Source organism: Nannobrachium achirus (genome assembly GCF_963921795.1).
Source record: "Nannobrachium achirus genome assembly, chromosome: 7".
In the NCBI taxonomy this organism is placed as follows: domain Eukaryota; kingdom Metazoa; phylum Chordata; class Actinopteri; order Myctophiformes; family Myctophidae; genus Nannobrachium; species Nannobrachium achirus.
In genome coordinates this window covers 30,090,041-30,108,284 of record NC_137816.1, presented here as the reverse complement: position 1 = coordinate 30,108,284, position 18,244 = coordinate 30,090,041, and the positions used below count along the sequence as shown (strand labels likewise).

The 18,244-nt window shown below is 42.7% G+C and overlaps 1 protein-coding gene across 1 annotated transcript in view; it reads left to right on the top strand.

The window, feature by feature from the left end:
• Positions 1 to 18,244, top strand: part of mindy2 (MINDY lysine 48 deubiquitinase 2) — a gene marked incomplete at its 3' end in the record, with an annotated part of 47,887 nt that overhangs the window by 19,352 nt on the left and 10,291 nt on the right. The window contains exons 5-8 of the mRNA XM_080729591.1: positions 3,491 to 3,649; positions 5,374 to 5,476; positions 8,090 to 8,232; positions 10,640 to 10,813. Of these exons, the coding sequence (XP_080585717.1) occupies positions 3,491 to 3,649; positions 5,374 to 5,476; positions 8,090 to 8,232; positions 10,640 to 10,813 (579 nt within the window). The remainder of the gene's footprint in view (positions 1 to 3,490; positions 3,650 to 5,373; positions 5,477 to 8,089; positions 8,233 to 10,639; positions 10,814 to 18,244) is intronic.

The following is an 18,244-nucleotide window of genomic DNA, read 5'->3' as shown; positions in this document are numbered from 1 at the left end:
ATAAAAAAAGCTTATATTTGAATGTAATTTTAACTATGGCTCACGTTTTGCCCCCCAGCACTTTGTTAAGGTGGAGTTAAAGGATAGTTGATATGACCTCATTGTTATTCAGGCCACGAGGCAGTACTGTATGTCGGCCAACGACCTTAAAGTCTCTGGGAGTACAATGAGCCCCAGGACAGCTTCTCTATAGTCCAGGGGTCTTCGACGTTTTCAGGCCAAGGACCCCTTAGCTGACAGGGAGATGAAGCAGGGACCCCAACTACATATTGTATAAAATTGTCTTCAGATTTTCTTCAATTTCATAGATAGATTCATAGACGTGTTTGAATGCACTAGTGATCAGTCTACACTACAGTGATAGAGTCTACTGTATGTTGGATTTGTCTATGTTGGATTTGTATGTCGATACTTTGTAAATTCGGCCTTTCACTCCAAACCTATTTGCCAAAAATAGCCGATCTACAAGCTCTCAACGCCTCGCAGCGCGGGGGGTTTATACTCTAAAAACTGGTCAAACATTGGCTAAATTGTCAATTAATATAAGAAAGAGGATCATTTTTTGAAAATAGCCTATCTATAGGCTCTGCTATTTTCACAATATTTATCCGAGTCAAACAGAATGTAATGCCTGAATTCCTACAATTCCAACAAGTGCTTGTCAGGGTGGGGGGTCCTCAGTTCATAATGATTATTTTGGAGGGTCGTGGCCATTGACGTGGATAGGCGTCATTTCAGGGTTTTCAGTGATTATGCTAGAAGTGCACTCCACGCCTACATATGAATGGTGCTAGGTTGCTCTGAGAAGTGCAACGTACTGTATGAATGGTGCTAGGTTGCTCTGAGACGTGCAACGTACTGTATGAATGGTGCTAGGTTGCTCTGAGACGTGCAACGTACTGTATGAATGGTGCTAGGTTGCTCTGAGACGTGCAACGTACTGTATGAATGGTGCTAGGTTGCTCTGAGACGTGCAACGTACTGTATGAATGGTGCTAGGTTGCTCTGACACGTGTAACGTACTGTATGAATGGTGCTAGGTTGCTAAGAGACAGACAGTTACTTCCGTGGGTCGGCAAAAATATGGTAAAAACACTGAAAAGCCCTGCCAGAGCTATCTTCATTACTTAATTTACAAGAATTCTACACAATTAGAGGAATGTAGAAGAATTGTTATTTTGATCAAGGTTTGCCTGTTATCTCTCCTATGGTATCACACCAACACAGCATGGAATTATGGGCAAAATCTTATCCAACGATAACAAAATATTCAAAGTTTTGTGTCTGCGAGGTAAATTCTCATCAAATGATGGTCTGTGGCTCAAATGCGCCTGAATTAATTAATTAATACCTGGCGTTAATTGTGTTTTTGGCATCATTTATATACCCACAACGCGTATTACTGAGCTATACAAAGAAATTTGTGAACAATCTTCCAATGTGAAATGTTTTTTTGTTTTACATTTTAAACATGGATGAATGGAAATGATTCTAACGAATCATACATAAAAAAAGAATCAGGCCATTATGTAAGCAATTTACCCCGAGTGAGAGGACATTATGCTCTGATAATGTCCTGTGTGAGGGGGTGATCGGACGAGGCGAAGCCGAGTCCGATAACACCCTCACACAGGACATTATCAGAGCATAATGTCCGACCCCGAGTGGTAAATAGCTTTTCTACCACTTTTTTCCGTATACATGAAAGAAAACACATAGTTGTAACTTGCAAGGATATTAAGTTACAATCATTATTGCCTATAAAACTTCCGCGACGACAGCAAATAGTTCCACAAACAACATCTTCTACTCACCACCAGATGACGCCAACTCCATGCAGAGAAAGATTTCTATCATACAGCTAAGCTAACGTCAGTTAGAAGGACCGTTCCGGCCGTAAATAGAGGCTGTTCGCTTCCAGAAAGGCATAGGTTCAGAGAAAAGGGGCTTTAAAGTTGGCGGATTGCATTGGATCCAAATAAATCGGCGACGTCGTACGCACGTTAGTAAACATAGGACCGCTACGACCGTCATATGTTGGTTGGGGGAAAGGTGTTCCGACTACCTCCTGAAGTCCCCGGATGTACACTGAGGCGCATTGATCTCGTCCTCACACAACTGCGGCGGTTGTTCTGCCATAACCTCCGGAATTTAGCCAATCAGAATCCAGTATTTGAACACGTGACTAGAAAAAGTGGTAGAAGTAATAATTGTGGCTGTGAGGGACAGCAGTCCTGCCTGCATGTCAGATCTCTCTCTGCTGAAAAAGCTGAAAAAGGATCCAGCAATGGTGTGTGTGTCTGTAGAGTGTAGACAGCGACTGTATTTGAGATGCAAAAACATTGATGGAATGTTTACTTGCTACCGATTTGCTTCAAGGCTGAGCTGATGTTGCAAAGAATTACAAAAATATCATGTAAATTATCTCTGACTTTCTGTAGTGTAACGTGACAGCTGATAGAGTAGCTGATAACAAAAACATATGAGTACTGCCTTCATCCCATGCATGGATCTTCAGTGTTGACTTTTTCTAAAAAGGTTGGGGTGAACCCTGGGAAGGACACGCTTTAACCACTTCAACCCTCGCATTCCTATTTTGGGCAGATTTTCCAAACGATTCAAAATGTTCAAATTCCATTTTCAAAAATTTTGGAAAATAGCAGCTCTGCCAGCTGTGACATGTTGTGAGCTTGTAAATCGAGTATTTTCGCTATTCGTACAACAAAGTATGTACTGAGGTAGGGCTGAAGTGGTTAAAGGAGTAGTTCACCCCCAAAATGACTTTTTTTCTATTGATTAGTCACGCCATGGAGACTAGAGTTCAATAATATTTTTAGTTTTTTGTCGCATTCCTAAGACAAAAATGTGATAACAATAAATGTACCCCCATTCGTTCCGGATGGGGACCCGTTTCGAAAAGGGTCCCCATCCGGAATCAATGGGGGTAAATTTACTCGAATCAAATTTTTGTCTTAGGAATGTGACAAAAACCAAAAAATATTATTGAACTCTACTCTCCATGGCGTGACTAATCAATAGAAAAAAGGTCATTTTGGGGGTGAACTACTCCTTTAAAGTGGCATTATGTAATATTTTTTTATTTAAAAAAATCTTGTCCAATCTGTATGGTACAGTATGTTAATACATTATAACTTATACAATTGGGGTGGTTGTATTTTGGGCTCTTGTATTGAGACATTTAGATCATGCCAAAGCCGAAGGTCATGTCTCACCTAATAGACACGAGATCTGACACAAATTTTGACCTGAAGGTCAATATTCAATTTATCCCCTGAGCAAGCAGGCCGGCTCTATTAGCTCAATGGTGGAAAACATCAGCACTTGTGCAGGAAACCGGGTCCAAATCCAGGGTGAAAGAGGAAAGTTACATAGTGCGGCCTTAATGCTGTTGGGAAACTCTGCTACATTTTCTGTGACCAAAGTCCACCTTCCTTCTTTGTGTCCTGAATTGTCCTCTCTGTCCCTCCAGAACATGAGCGATGCCATGGCAGTGCTGCACAAGCTGCAGACGGGCCTGGACGTCAACGTGAAGTTCACGGGGGTGCGAGTGTTCGAGTACACGCCGGAATGCCTGGTGTTTGACCTGCTGGACATCCCTCTGTACCACGGCTGGCTGGTTGACCCACAGGTAATAGCATTGACCTCTCCCTGGCCCTCTTTTTATTACACTTTTATTAGACTAGAAAAACAATCATACTTCATCTTCAACAGTGGTTCTCAAAGTGGGGTCCGGGGACCACACACACACACACACACACACACACACACACACACACACACACACACACACACACACACACACATTCGAGCGACGTAGAATATTCTTTGATTTTTTCAAAGGTTAGTGAAAAACCCATGTCGAAAAACAATTTTTCCAGTCATTGAGTTTTTATTTGCAGCTCACTGTAATGCAGTAGTTTTCAAGCTTTTTACATTTTATTTCAAGAGGTCTACAGTATGGGTTAGGCCAGGGACCCAATTTGATCAAATGTTATATCTCTATATCTATATCTGTGACCGCAATCTATTTACAAAAACAATCTAACTCGAGAGTGTAAAATGAAAGGTTCCATTTGCACACTCCCAGAAGTCTCTTAACTCCTCGAGGACCCTTGGTTTGAGCACTGAAGCTAAAGCTCATAATGAGCATTGTTTTATGAAAATATTATGATGGTATATCAGTGCTTCTCAAACGTTTTCATGTCAAGGACCCCCAAAATTATATGTATTTGGCCACCGACCCCCATCTCAAAATAATTAGTTCCAGGGACCCTTAGAAGCAAAGATTTTAGTTAATATAAGATGAGTCCCATTTAAGATTCAAAAAAAGGGAAAAGAAAAATAATCTACAAGCTTGTATATCTGCTATTTTTGAATAGCCAAAGTATAAAAAGACAAAGATGCTTTCCTGGTTTCAATGGGTCAAGGTGGTCCATTGGTCAGTTTGTACTGTAGTCAAACTGCAGGAACAAAGGCTTGATGGAAGCTCTTGTTGTCTCTCACTCTCTCTTCCCTGATGCTGGACATTGTCTTCCAGGGGCACCCAGCAAATTGAGGAACATTTTAACCACTTAAACCCAAATTTATATTACAGTTATTTGAATATAGACAATTTACAAGGTCACAGTTCGAACAGCTGTTTTTGAACCATTTTGAAAAAAATCTAAATTGTTTGGAAAATAATTTATAATTCTTTACATCTAAACAAATCTTTTATGGAGGTCCCCGGCACAAAATATTTTCAGATTGGGGATGCCTCCCCCTGGCCAGCCCGATGAAGGGGAAAGGAACCCGTTGAAATAACGTGTTCCTTCCACGCGCTACGTCCAGCCGGAGAAACTCCCCCCTGTCAGGTGAAAAGAAGCGACTTGGACTCCTCATGCATAGAAGGAAGCATGAGGTCAGTCCGTTGCTCTCCCCAGGTTGGCAGAGGGAGTGTAGTGCCCAGAATTACATTAGATAATTGACACGGGTGAGAAATGGGTTACAAAATCGTGGGATATATATGTTCTTTTTTAAGATTTGGGATCTGTGGCCAAATATACATCAGTTTGGGAGCGGTTGACATGAGAATGTTTGAGAATCGCTGCTGTAATGAATCAACACCAAAGTTAACGCTCTTAACGAGCCGCTCTCCGTTGCAAATATGTCAGCATGTTTTAATGTGGTCCGTTCATTGGGTTTGTTGTAGTCGTAGGGCAGGAACAAAGGCTTGATGGATGCTCTTGTTCTCTCTCTCTCTCTCTCTCTCTCTCTCTCTCTCTCTCTCTCTCTCTCTCTCTCTCTCTCTCTCTCTCTCTCTTTCTCTCTCTCTCTCTCTCTCTCTCTCTCTCTCCCTCTCTCCCTCTCCAGATGCAGGACATTGTCAAGGCGGTAGGCAACTGCAGCTACAACCAGCTGGTGGAGAAGATAATCTCCTGTAAACAGTCGGAGAGCAGCGAGTTGGCAGGGGAAGGTGGGTGGTTGTAGGGCGCCATTGTTTTCTCTTCCACTTCCTTGACTTTCTCTCTGCTTTTCCTCCTTTCCTTTCCCACATCATGGCTCCTACATCTGGGCTGTAAAATGTTCTCTATGCACTACTACTGGTCCTTCATTTCAAGGAAAATATGTATACAAAAAGAGAATAAAAAACTATGAAATAAAAAATTATGTATATACTGTGGCTGTCGGACAGAAACCTCTTATCTCCATATTCGAGTCCAAGCTCGAAGCGCAGCCCGAAGCGACGCGCTTCAAGCTTTTCCATCGACTCGATGTGCTACTTTTGATACTTTTGAATTTCAATCTTGAAAAGTAACAATTTTGGACATACTATGTGAGGTTTCCACACAGAGACGATAATGTACAGTAAATAAAACTCTTATGGTATCAAACATGACACACATGCATATATCCTTGTATGGGCCATTCTGTTCGTCGCATCAGCTGTGGTGATGTCGGTCTCTGCGTACTTTCTATGACGTTAGTCTCAAGCGGCGTTAGTCTCTTGCTCATACTGACATAGGGACATAGGGACCTACACACAAAGCCAGACGTGGGAGCGGTTAGCACCCCTCAAAAACAAGATGGGGTCTTTGCTATTGTCGGCGTGACTTCTTTGTGAATCTTTGATGTCATACTGTATTGATGATGGCATCATACTGATGATGTCAGTCTTGCCCAAAATGTGGATGGATGGACGGACAGACAGGGTTCGTGAGATTAACAATAACAAAATGTGAAAGATTTTCTCACACACAAGAAAACTACAAAGGTCAGACATATTCAAGGATTCTCCTTGGCCTATTGGCAGCGTGCACAAGAGATTTGGCACTGATCGGGGCAGTGATACTTGAGTAAATTAAATATACTTAGTTAATTAACACACCACATGGAGTATAAAAAGGGCCTTTTCCACACATTTTGATGGTAGCAGGTTTTACGCAATGACACACATCTCTCCCACCCCAATCGGGTTGATCTTGGCCTTAAAAGAAAACCAGTGTTATTTTTCAAAACTGCCACTTTCTCTCAAGTGTAGACAGTTTTACAACAAGTATCAAACTCTTCATTGTTTGCATCAAATGGGTACAATAGAACAATGGCATTTTTTTACTGCAGCATTTGCTATACAAGCCATTATGCAGCTTCTGTTAACTGGATTTCAGACCAGCAGCCAAAGTCCATATATAGTCAAGTACAACTGGCTGCAAATTAACAGCACAGTACAAATGAGCTGTTTTGACCAGGGCTTCCCAAACTTTTTTGTCTCAGGGCACCCCATAAATCCTTTTTTTTAATCCGAGTCACCCCTACATTATAATTTTCACTCCCAGCACCTTATATTTATAGCATATCATCGTTGTCGAGTGGAAACCGTTCATTTTGTATTTATCATCTAAAATATGTACTAAACTAGTGAAAACAGCTTGTAGATCGGCTGTTTTCACTAGTTTTTGTGCGACGGTCCTGTAACTTGTAAATACAGGGTTTCTGCCCGACAGTGACGATATTTTAGTGATTATGTTGCGAGGAAAACGTTGAGATAATAGCCATTTAATGACTGAAAATAACTTTGTACTTCAAGTTTAAAATGATACTAAATATTTTTTCAAGTGTCCAAATAAATTCCAAATATTATCAAATGATCTCGCGGCACCCCTGGACTGCCGTCACGGCACCCCGTCACCCACTTTGAAAACCCCTGGTTCTGACTGTCTTACAGTAGCAGCTATTATCCCATGTCATGAATATAATTATTTCCCAAACAGTTGGTCGGGACCCATTTTAGTTTTTTGGGGGGTTATTTGGACATCAAAATATCACACCGATAAGCAGTGTAAAAACATTCTCGGTACAAATTGGAACATTACCCAATACCCAACATCCATCTGCCTGTGTCCATCTGTTTGTTCACTGTAGTTTAGAAACAGTGATTTATTTTAATTTCAATCAAGTCTCTTGTACTTCTGCTAAGTTTGAACATTTTTGAAAACCTTTGAAAGTGTGAGAACTACTGATTTAGAGGGAATTTGTGGAATCAGCCTCAGGTCTTAACTCTTATTGTGCCTATCCCGAACTAGTTCGGGATAATTTGGACCGTCCTGGGTGCCTATCCCGAACTAGTTCGGCTTTTTAAAAAAACATTTTTTTTGTAAAAAAAAATTTTTTTTTACAAAAAAATATTTACCATCCACTCCAATGCAATCCAGGATCTTTAGAGCTCATTTTCTCTGTTCCATGCATATCCATGAGGTGTGCAAGGTTCTTAAACCTTTTCATGTGAAGGACCCCCAAAATGATATGTATTTGGCCACGGACCCCCATCTCAAAATATTTTGTTCCAGGGACCACCCAGAAGCAAAACGTTCGCTTTGAAAATACATATGTTCAAAGATTTGCACACATTCTTTACGACTTTTTCAAAAATAGCAGATCTACAAGCTCGCAGCGCGGCACTCGGTGCCGCGCTGTGAGCTTGTATATCTGCTATTTTTCACTGGTTAAAGCATTAAATAATTCTAGGCCAAATATTCAATCAATCAATCAATCAAAGTACTCTCTCTCTCCCTCTCTGTGCCCAATGCAGGCATGGTAGCAGAGCAGTTTCTGAACAGCACGGCCACTCAGCTGACGTACCACGGCCTGTGTGAGCTCACGTCCACCGTACAGGAGGGGGAACTCTGCGTTTTCTTCAGGAATAACCACTTCAGCACCATGATCAAATACAAGGTACAACAAATAAAAAAGCAACCATACGGCACGGACAACACTGTTATATATGTTATATAAATAATAAAGAGACAGAACCGGTCCGGGACCCCTAGGGGGTCCTCAGAGTTACTACAGGGGGTCCGCCCAAATCTTCCAATCCTTTTTATATTAACAACTTGAACCCTAGTGTCCATATTCTGACTCTGAGAACTGTAGCCAAAAATGGCGGATCTAGGCTGCAAGGCGTTGTGAGCTTGTAGATCCGCTATTTTCTGCAAAGAGGTTTGGTGTAGAGGGGAAAAAGAGCACACTAAGTACAGAGTGAAAGGTCAAGTTTATTAAGTATTGACAGTTCAAGTGGTTAATAATATCTGAAAACACAAATTGACATGAATCCAAAATACACTGATGATTGTGCTGTCAAACGATTAAACTATATGGAATCTATGAAAATGTTGTGGGGGTCCCTGCTTCATCTCTCTCTCAAATAAGGGGTCCTTGGCCTGAAAACGTTGAAGACCCCTGCCCTATGGTATGCATCCCCCTTTGGATCCCACGGGTCTCGCAGTCTACTGCCTGTTCCAAGGTCATTGTTTTGAAAATAACTTTGACTCAGAAAACTGATCTACGTGCTAATAAATGAGTAACTTCATTTCCTCGTTAGCCCACCCCTCCCCGAAATTCACACTATGACCCAAATTCAGCATTTCTTGTTCTGAGAAAGCAGCATGGAAAGCTCAACTTTGTCTGAAGTTTGAGGCAAGAATTCAGCGTGTTTCCCCTCCAGCTCTTTTCGCCTCCCCACTGTCAGAAATCATCATTCTCCAGTTTATTTTTGTTAAAAGGTTCACCACTTCTTCGAAGGTAATATAGATGTGGAGGTCAAAAAGACTGTTTTCCATCTGCTGCATGGATCTCCAGCAGTTCCCAGTGCACAGGCCATGAGCGTCCCTTATCAGTGTAGCAAGGACACACCTTTCCTGTTATCTGCAGCACCGGAAGCTGGACCTGTACTGTGTGTGCGAACAGTAGAGTCTGCTTGCCAAAGTAAGCAAGCTGTGTCTACTAGCACCTAGAACCCTTGGATAAAGTCCCCTAGTACAGTGGTTCTTAACCTTTTCAGGCCGCAACTCCCAAAATAATCATATTTGAACTGGGGACCCCCACCCTGATGAGCACTAAGAGTTGAGGCATTACATTTTGCATATCACGGTTTTATTGTGAAAATAGCGTTGCGAGGCGTTGTGAGCATGTAGATCAGCTATTTTCACAATTTCTGCCTCTAATATTTGACAATTTTGGTCAAAAATGTAATTTGTAATTTCAGAGGTTTTAAAAGTAGCCTCGTAAACCAGACTGTCCTTTCTCCTTGAATTCTAATCAGAAAGCAGGAGGACTCAGTTTACTAGGCTATATTAAAAGGTCCTTAAATTGTCACGGATACGAGAACAGGTGCGCTTCCTCTGATTGCTGCCACTGATTAGGGCAGAGGGTGCTTAGCTCTAGGTACAACTGAACACAAGGATCCACAGAAGTGGAAAAAGCAGCACACCAAAATGCAAATACAAGACATGCTCAGATATTACGTTCCATTTTATTCTGAACGCGCTGATGCGTTTCGGCACGAGGCCTTCGTCAGAGCAGGTTAAAAGTCCTTAAATTGTCACTTTAGAAATGTGCTATACACTTAAACGTTATGTTGGTTTGTTTACTGTTGATGAGAAAATGGTGTTGCACATTAAGTTAATCATCTGGGGACCCCCCAAAATAATTTAAAATACATTGGTCCCAAAAACATTTTTGTGCCAAGGACTCACAGAATGATATGTATTTGGCCACGGACCCCCATCTGAAAAGGTTTTGTTCCAGGGACCTCCAGAAGCAAAGATTTGAATAAAAATCACACCTGTGTGAAGTGAGCAGTGCTGGCTGCTCACCAGCACCGCTGGTTGGCTGGCTGCAGCTGGTGTTGCCGTACTCATACGGACAGATATACACACTCAGTCAAATGTTGGACATTTCTTTTTAAATTGCAGTTCTACGGCACAAAGCTAACTGCCCTCCCCCCCTCTCCGTCTCACCATTCCACTGTTTTTATTGCTTTTATTCCGTAGTCTTAGGGCCGATTCATAATCCACTTTTTGAGCCGAATTTATTTCAGTTCGGTTCGGGGAGTCACAACATCTCGGTGGCACCGAACAGCCGAATTAATGACGGTCAGAGCCGAACCGAAATTAATTTGGCTCTAAAAGTGGAGTATGAATCGGCCCTTAGCCTTTTCTTTTTTCTTTTTTGTAATAAAGTCGCTTTTCTTTTGTTGTTTTCTCCTCCACTCCCCATGTAAAGCCTCTTTAGGTACTTAGAAAAGCTCCATGTTCATTTCAGATATTATTATTATTATTATTACTATTATTGTGTGTGACAGGGCCAGCTGTACCTGCTGGTGACCGACCAGGGCTTCCTGACGGAGGAGAAGGTGGTGTGGGAGAGCCTCCACAACGTGGATGGAGACGGCAACTTCTGCGACTCTGAGTTCCGCCTGCGGCCTCCCTCCGACCCGGAGACGGTGTACCGAGGCCAGCAGGACCAGATCGACCAGGTCTGAATATTATGGTCGCAGACCAACCCGACAACGCTTGATCACTGTTGTTCAGTGATAATAATAATAATTGTATTAACTCATTGATTGCCAAGGCCCAAGTTTCCCGAGTTATTACAGTAGTCCCAGGCTACCACAGCCCGAGTTTCCCGAGTTGGCAGCCATTTTGATAAAAGAAATTCCAAAAATGCCTAAAATGTATTAGGCATGATCGCAATCGCGAAATTGCATGTTTAGCCCCATAACAAACACATCTTTCAAAATGGCAAAATGTTTGTTTTGTCTGACTTTGAAGGCTTCTATCTCATGAATGCCTGAACGGATTTCCAAGCAGATTTTTTTGTTTGAAAGCTGTTAAAAAGTACTACACATATGGTGCATGGGCGTGCACGGATCCGTGCACTAAAAATTGATCCGTGCACTAGAAATCTAGGAACGTGGCATCCTGGTACTTGGCGGCCATCTTGAAAAGGGCATTCAATGAGTTAATATATATTGCCTACAAATGCACTTCTCTATCTCTGCTCTATCTCTGCAGTTTACACATTAGGATATGAGCACGCAGATCAAAGTTTTGTAGTCTTTTTTTTACCCCATCTCCCAGACAGCGTAGTCATGGTTTCCATCCCATGGCGTGAGGAGATGGTCTACCAGAACAGATAGGCAGACAATGGTTCCGGCGAGTGGACGAGAAAAGGCTGAAGCGAAGCCTACACACATTTACGCTCGCTGTTTGCCGCTCCAAACAGCTTGGAGAGCTCACTCGCTCTTCTGTCTCCTCCAAAAGCAAATTACAATTTGAGACACAAACTGTAACTGTTTCCTTGTTAAGCTGGAGGACTGAGTGTGGTGTGAACAGAGATTTTGGTATTGGAATTTGTCTTATGACAACCTCTAGAGCTGGTATACCCAAACATGCTAAGAAGAACCCCCAAATACCCATAACATCTGGCAGCAAGTTGATCTACAAGCTCACAACGCGTCACATTGCACCGCTTTTGTGAGCCTGCAGATCAGCTATCTAACATTGTGAATAATTACATGGCTTAAATAGGGATGCCAACTGGCACAATCTTATGAACTAAATTAGAATTTAAATTAAATTGCATAATTTAAATAATTGTTTCTTGTCAATTTAATATTCAGTTCACTTTTAAAAGCTGTGCTTCAGAGGACCCTGTGCTTCTCGCTCTGGGAATGTGCTGTGAAAGCCAATTTCTTGGATCAGTAGAAATGATTGGTGCAAATTATAAATTTCTAATAATATGAATTCAGTCAAACTAATGAATACAGCCACCAAGCTCACATGAGAGCTAGGGCTCTTTGGCGTCTAGGCTTTCTTACACCATACTTTTCACTGTTGCCAGTCTCACAGTAAATCACAGTAAATGGCTTTAATGAAAGGATCAGAAGGCTGAGGCACAAACAGATGCTCTGGTCAAGAGGAGAGGGAGGGGCAATGGTGGGAAAGGTACATTTTTGAGCGGTGGTGACGCCGCTCCTTAGAATGGCCGTGTGTGTGTGTCTGTAGCCTGAGGTGTATGCAGGAGTGTGTATCCGTATATGTGTCTGTAGCCTGATGTTGAGTCTAGCCTGAGCATCAATTGCAACAAACACGCACGCACACACGCACACACGCACGCACGCACGCACGGCCATGTGTGTATCAGTGTATGTATGTATGTATGTATGTCTGTGTGTGGGTCTGTGTGTGGGTCTGTAGCCTGGAGTGGCACTGGTTGACCAAAGAGGGTGCTGTTGTGTCTAGCCTGAAAATCAACTGCAACACACACACACACACACACACACACACACACACACACACACACACACACACACACACACACACACACAGGGAGGGGGGGGGGGGGGGTCACACACACACACACACACACACACACACACACACACACACACACACACACACACACACACACACACACACACGGGGAGTAGAGCCCCATGCAGGGAGGGGACACACACACACACACACACACGCACAAGCACCCCCCCCCCCCCCCCCCCCACATATTTTTATTTTATTTTTTTAATTATTATTATTACTATTATTATTATTATTACCCATATACATATATATTTGTTTTGCTGTTGTGCAGCCTCCACGACCACCGCTCAGTTCACACAGGTGTGATTTTACTTAAAGGGGCTATGTCACCTAAAGGGGTACTGTCACCTTAAGAAATCATTTTAAAAAACAATTTTATATATGTTTTTGATGTCATTGTGGGAATGCACGATAAGCCAATCAAATTAATTAATTGACTGTTACTTACTGTATGTCTTTACAATGTACATTCTCTTCCCATCGCCCGCAGGGCCGCTATCGCAGCCCTCAGAAAGCAACTTTTCTGCTCCCACAGGGCTATGGGCTAGCACTAGAGCTGAAGCTAAAGCCACGAATTTATATATGAATCTGTGCATATAAAAATTATAATTCCACCCAAAGCTGGTTGTTACTTCCCCATTGTTCATGTGAATATGCTTGTTTATGTTTAGTTGTTGAAATGGCGGAGACGATGTTTTCACACACACACACACACACACACACACACACACACACACACACACACACACACACACACACACACACACACACACACACACACACACACACACACACACACACACACACGAAACGGGGAGAGCAAAGACAGGCTGTTACTGACCGAGGAGAAACCCTTTTAACAGCAGTTCTGAAACTATCTGTCTGTCTCTCTTCTCCTCCTCCTCCCCTCCTCCCCTGGCCGCGTCTCCTCCTATGGATTCAAAGAGCCCCCCTGCCCGGCCGCATTAGAGAGTGGAGGGGGCTGCGCTGCGGGCGATGGGATATTTTGATTCCGAGTGTTGTCTATAGAGTTATGGTGTTTTCAGATAGACCACGTGACCTACTGTATAATACTATGATAATTTCGGGGCGTGTCAGTGTGAGCTTTAAGTAAAAGTATCAAAACTGCAATGTAGAAATACTCGGTTACAAGTAAAAGTCTGGAATAAAAAATGTACTTGAGTAAAAGAACTCCAGCTGAGAAGCCAGAACAAACCCCATAGGGCCGTGCTGTATATGCGCAAGCCCTGCGCAGCCGTGCCGCGCGTGATCACGTTCGTGCGTGACATGAATATGACCCGGATGGAGTTAGCTTCCATTACCTATAGGCTAACGCTAATGTTAGAAGCACATTTTTCGGCTATTTAGCCGTGAATAAAGTTTTTTCTCTTCCATAAAAGCATAGATCAGAGAAAAAGAGCTTCAAAAATTGCAGGATGCATTGGATTCAATGCAAAAAATCGGCGTTGAGATGCTCTCAGCGCCGAACATAAACAAAGCACGGCCCGCGGCCCACTACGGCCCAAAGTCACGGTAAGACCCAACAATGTTTATATTAAAATAGTGCCTGTCCCGAACTAGTTCAGGATAGGTACCACACATTGCGGCGCCCGGTCCCCAACTAGTTCAGGATAGGCACTAGATGAGTTAAACGTACAGTGAACAGACATGGTTAGTCGTGTTACACTACGCTATACACAGTGGCTTAATTAGATCACAAACAAAGTTTAGCATGGATGGCTAGAAGAAACAGAATCTATGAGTACTAGGAATATGAACACAGGTCCTGTACAGCACATCTCTGGGGCTTGCTGCTCTGCTCCCACTTCACACAGCCCTAGGCGGTCAAAGGTAGTACGGGAAGTATTCTCAATAATAGATGTGTACAAGCTCCTTGTACCAGCATCATTCATACACAAACGCACGCATGCACACACGCACACACGCATGCACGCACACACACACACACACACACACACACACACACACACACACACACACACACACACACACACACACACACACACACACACACACACACACACACACACACACACACACACACACACACACACACACACACACACAGACTACAGTGGTAGAAGTAGTTCTCAAACTTTTTCATGTTAAGGATCCCCAAATTGATAGACCCCCATCTGAAAAGGAGAGGAAAAAATGAAAACTAAATTATTCAAACATGTCCCTAACATTTGCATTTGCCGAATCTGAAGCCGGTCGGACGAACGGTTCTCGAGATACGCGGATTACATACATACATACATATACACGCACGCACGCACACGCAGAGACTTCTCGCATTTATTGTAAGATACTCCACTACAAAAATTTTACTTTTTACTCCACTATTCATTTATACACTTTAGTTACTAAATACTTTGCAGATTTAGAACATCATTATAAAACTAGACCAGGTCACCTGGTTCTGCCAGACCCGCAATGAAAACTTGTAGATCGGCTGTTTTGACTAGTATGGCACTGAACTAACACATGAACACACAGGATTGTATAGGCTGAGCAGCTGGAAATGTTTGTGAGCTTGTAGATGGGCTGAGGAATTTATAGTGTCAGCAGCTCGTCAGCCAACTCAACTCAGCTGGTCCTGTACAGGTGACGGCACTCAAGGCAATCAGCCGAGCAAGGGAAGGGAGGGGCAGATGAGCAGTCAGAGGCAAACACAGGCACACTGAGGAAAAGAGGGACCGACCGACAGACAGACCGACAAAGCCTTTTGTAGGCCGACCCCCTGGGTCTGGCAACCACTTACGTCCCTATTTTATACTTAGGTTTTTCGAAAATGATAAATTATAAAAGAAAAAAAAGAAATCTTAGTACTATTACTTATACTAAGATCCTTTTTACACAAGTAATATTTTAAATACAGGCCTTTTCCTTGTAACCTTTATTGTGTTATTGCTACTAAAATATGAGTAGGGTAGAGTGGGGGAAAAGGCCCCCCTGGGGTAATAAGCCCCCCAGCTGTATTTGACTACAGAACTACAAGGTGGCAAAAATTTTGATTTCAGCACATTCCTGGCATCCTTAGCTCTTCATGGATACAACATTTCATTGTCTCACCTTAATCCAGGTCATAACTTTCTCAATCAAACACATTTAAGATAAACTGATCTAATTCTTTGTCACTGTGAAAATGTTCCAAACTCGGTGTAAATAAGTTGAACCTCTTCACTTATTTTTTGTATATCATTAGGAAGGCCTTATGATAAATTATCAACTTAAAAAAATTTAAAAATAAAAAAGGTTTAAGATTTAAGATGACACTCTTTGCAATGACAGCGTTGGGGTAATAGGCCCCCCCCTCGTGTGGGGTAAGAAGCCCCCGGAGGCTTTTTGCCCCATGGAGAGAATAACTGCTTATTTTTGGCAGAATCGTTCAGTTAATGATACAAACGTGAAAATTGGCATTAGCAGTTTCCATGGGTCACTTTGAAATGGACACTTTCAAGATGACAGACATTTTTCAAGATGGCTGACACCTAATTGGAGCAGTTATGTGATATAAAGGGTTATTTTACCCAGGGGGCAAACCAGCCTTTTTTTGGGAAACCTGCATTTGCCCCGACATAAAAAGTTGTCCACCAGAAATATTATCTATGACCCAGTAGGATCACAACCTATATGGACAACCCGGTCAATTTGTACAACAAAGTCCAATATGGCCGCCTCAATATTAGCCCCTATTAGTTTTAATGGGGGGTGAATAGGGCAACATTTTAAACTGAGGGATATTTCCACGAAACTTCACAGGTTGATCAATGGTATACATATGAACATTTTTTGTATTGCAAGTTTCCATGAAATCCAATATGGCCGCCACAATATGGCCGCCATAATGTAAGGACCCAGAAAATAGGTTTTGCCTCTAACTTCTGAACCAGATGAGCTAGAAACGCAAACTTGGTGTCTATTTCATGGTGTCTGACCATGGGAGACTCAATGGAATAGCTAATTTTATTATTGGGTGTGTCTGGACCTTTATTGTGCATATTTGCAAGATGGTGGATTCCCAAAATAGAGCTTTAACATAATTTCTACCATGATTGTTGACTGCTTTTGCAAATACAAGCAATATGAATCCATTTGCTAAGATTTATGGCACAGAAGGGACTTATACCTGTATTATTCTTGAGTTTGCATGTTGTCAAAATGGCTGTAAACGAGATATTATATTTCCTGTCCGATTCTACTGTATGTATTTGTAGCAATGACTTCAGATAAAATCAGAGACCAAAACAATGTATCTTAGAAATTATTTTTTTATTAAAAAAAATATAAAAAAAGAGAGAGATTATCTCAATGAAATGAATGCAACTGCATTTTTGGGTCTTTCACACATAGACATGCACATGCTTTCCAACAACTTCAGCTTCAGGGAAATTATAATGAACACATGATTAAAACAGGCTGCATTATAATGCAAATAATTGCTAGTCACTATCACTGTCATGTGTACCTATCCTGCTGCATCTTGTCTCCAGTCCTTGGCAACGACACCCCAAGTAGCATGCAATTCCCTTCTTCGCACATGAACAGTTTTTCTGGCAGCCTTTGATACAGCTACATGATCTTGCCTTGTCCATTGATATAGGCCAGGCTGGCTCTGTAGATGGACAGGGGACTGCCTTCCCATGGCGGCAGCATGATATAGGCATCTATATCATGCTGCCACCCACCTCCTAGACCTTCCAGAGCTGTGGGTGAGAACAGAGCAGGATGCATATCTTCCTATCCATCACATGGTCTCAGCCCTTGGACTCGCACAGTGTCGTGCCCTGCCCTTTATTCACAGCCTGAGTGGCAGAGATACCACCAGCTATCCCTTTTTCACTGGAAAGAAGGCATGGTTCAAGACCAGCATGGGCCTAGATCTCCCTGCACTTCAGGAGTTTGGTGAAAATTCCTCTTATTCCCTCTCAGAGGATGTCAAGAATCAGGCTAGAGACCTCACAATAGCTGTATATGCATCAAAAGCTGACCATTCGGAGGACTTTGACCTGGCAAAGCTGAGAGTGTACAAGTTCCTAAATAACCGATCAACCCTGTTGAAGCTGCTGCCACCTACAGAAAATGCCTTTGGCCTGCACCTGAAAAGAGCTGCTCTTGCAGCCATAATAGATAAAACTGCACACATCGCGAAGCCAGACATCCCTTGCTTCACTGAATATGGATGGTCTCTCAGTGATGGGAAGGCAGTCCCCTGTACATCTACAGAGCCAGCCTGGCCTATATCAATGGACAAGGCAATATCATGTAGCTGTATCAAAGGCTGCCAGAAAAACTGTTCATGTGCCATCCATCCATCCATCCATCTTCAACCGCTTATCCGGAATCGGGTCGCGGGGGTAACAGTTCCAACTGAGACTTCCAGATTTCCTTATCCTGCGCAACTTCCTCCACTCCCTCTGGGAGTATACCGAGGCGTTCCCAGGCCAGTCTGGATATATAATCCTTCCATCTGGTTTTAGGTCTGCCACGGGGTCTCCTCCCAGTGGGACGTGCATCGAGGACCTTCCTAGGAAGGCGCTCGGGGGGCATCCGTACTAGAT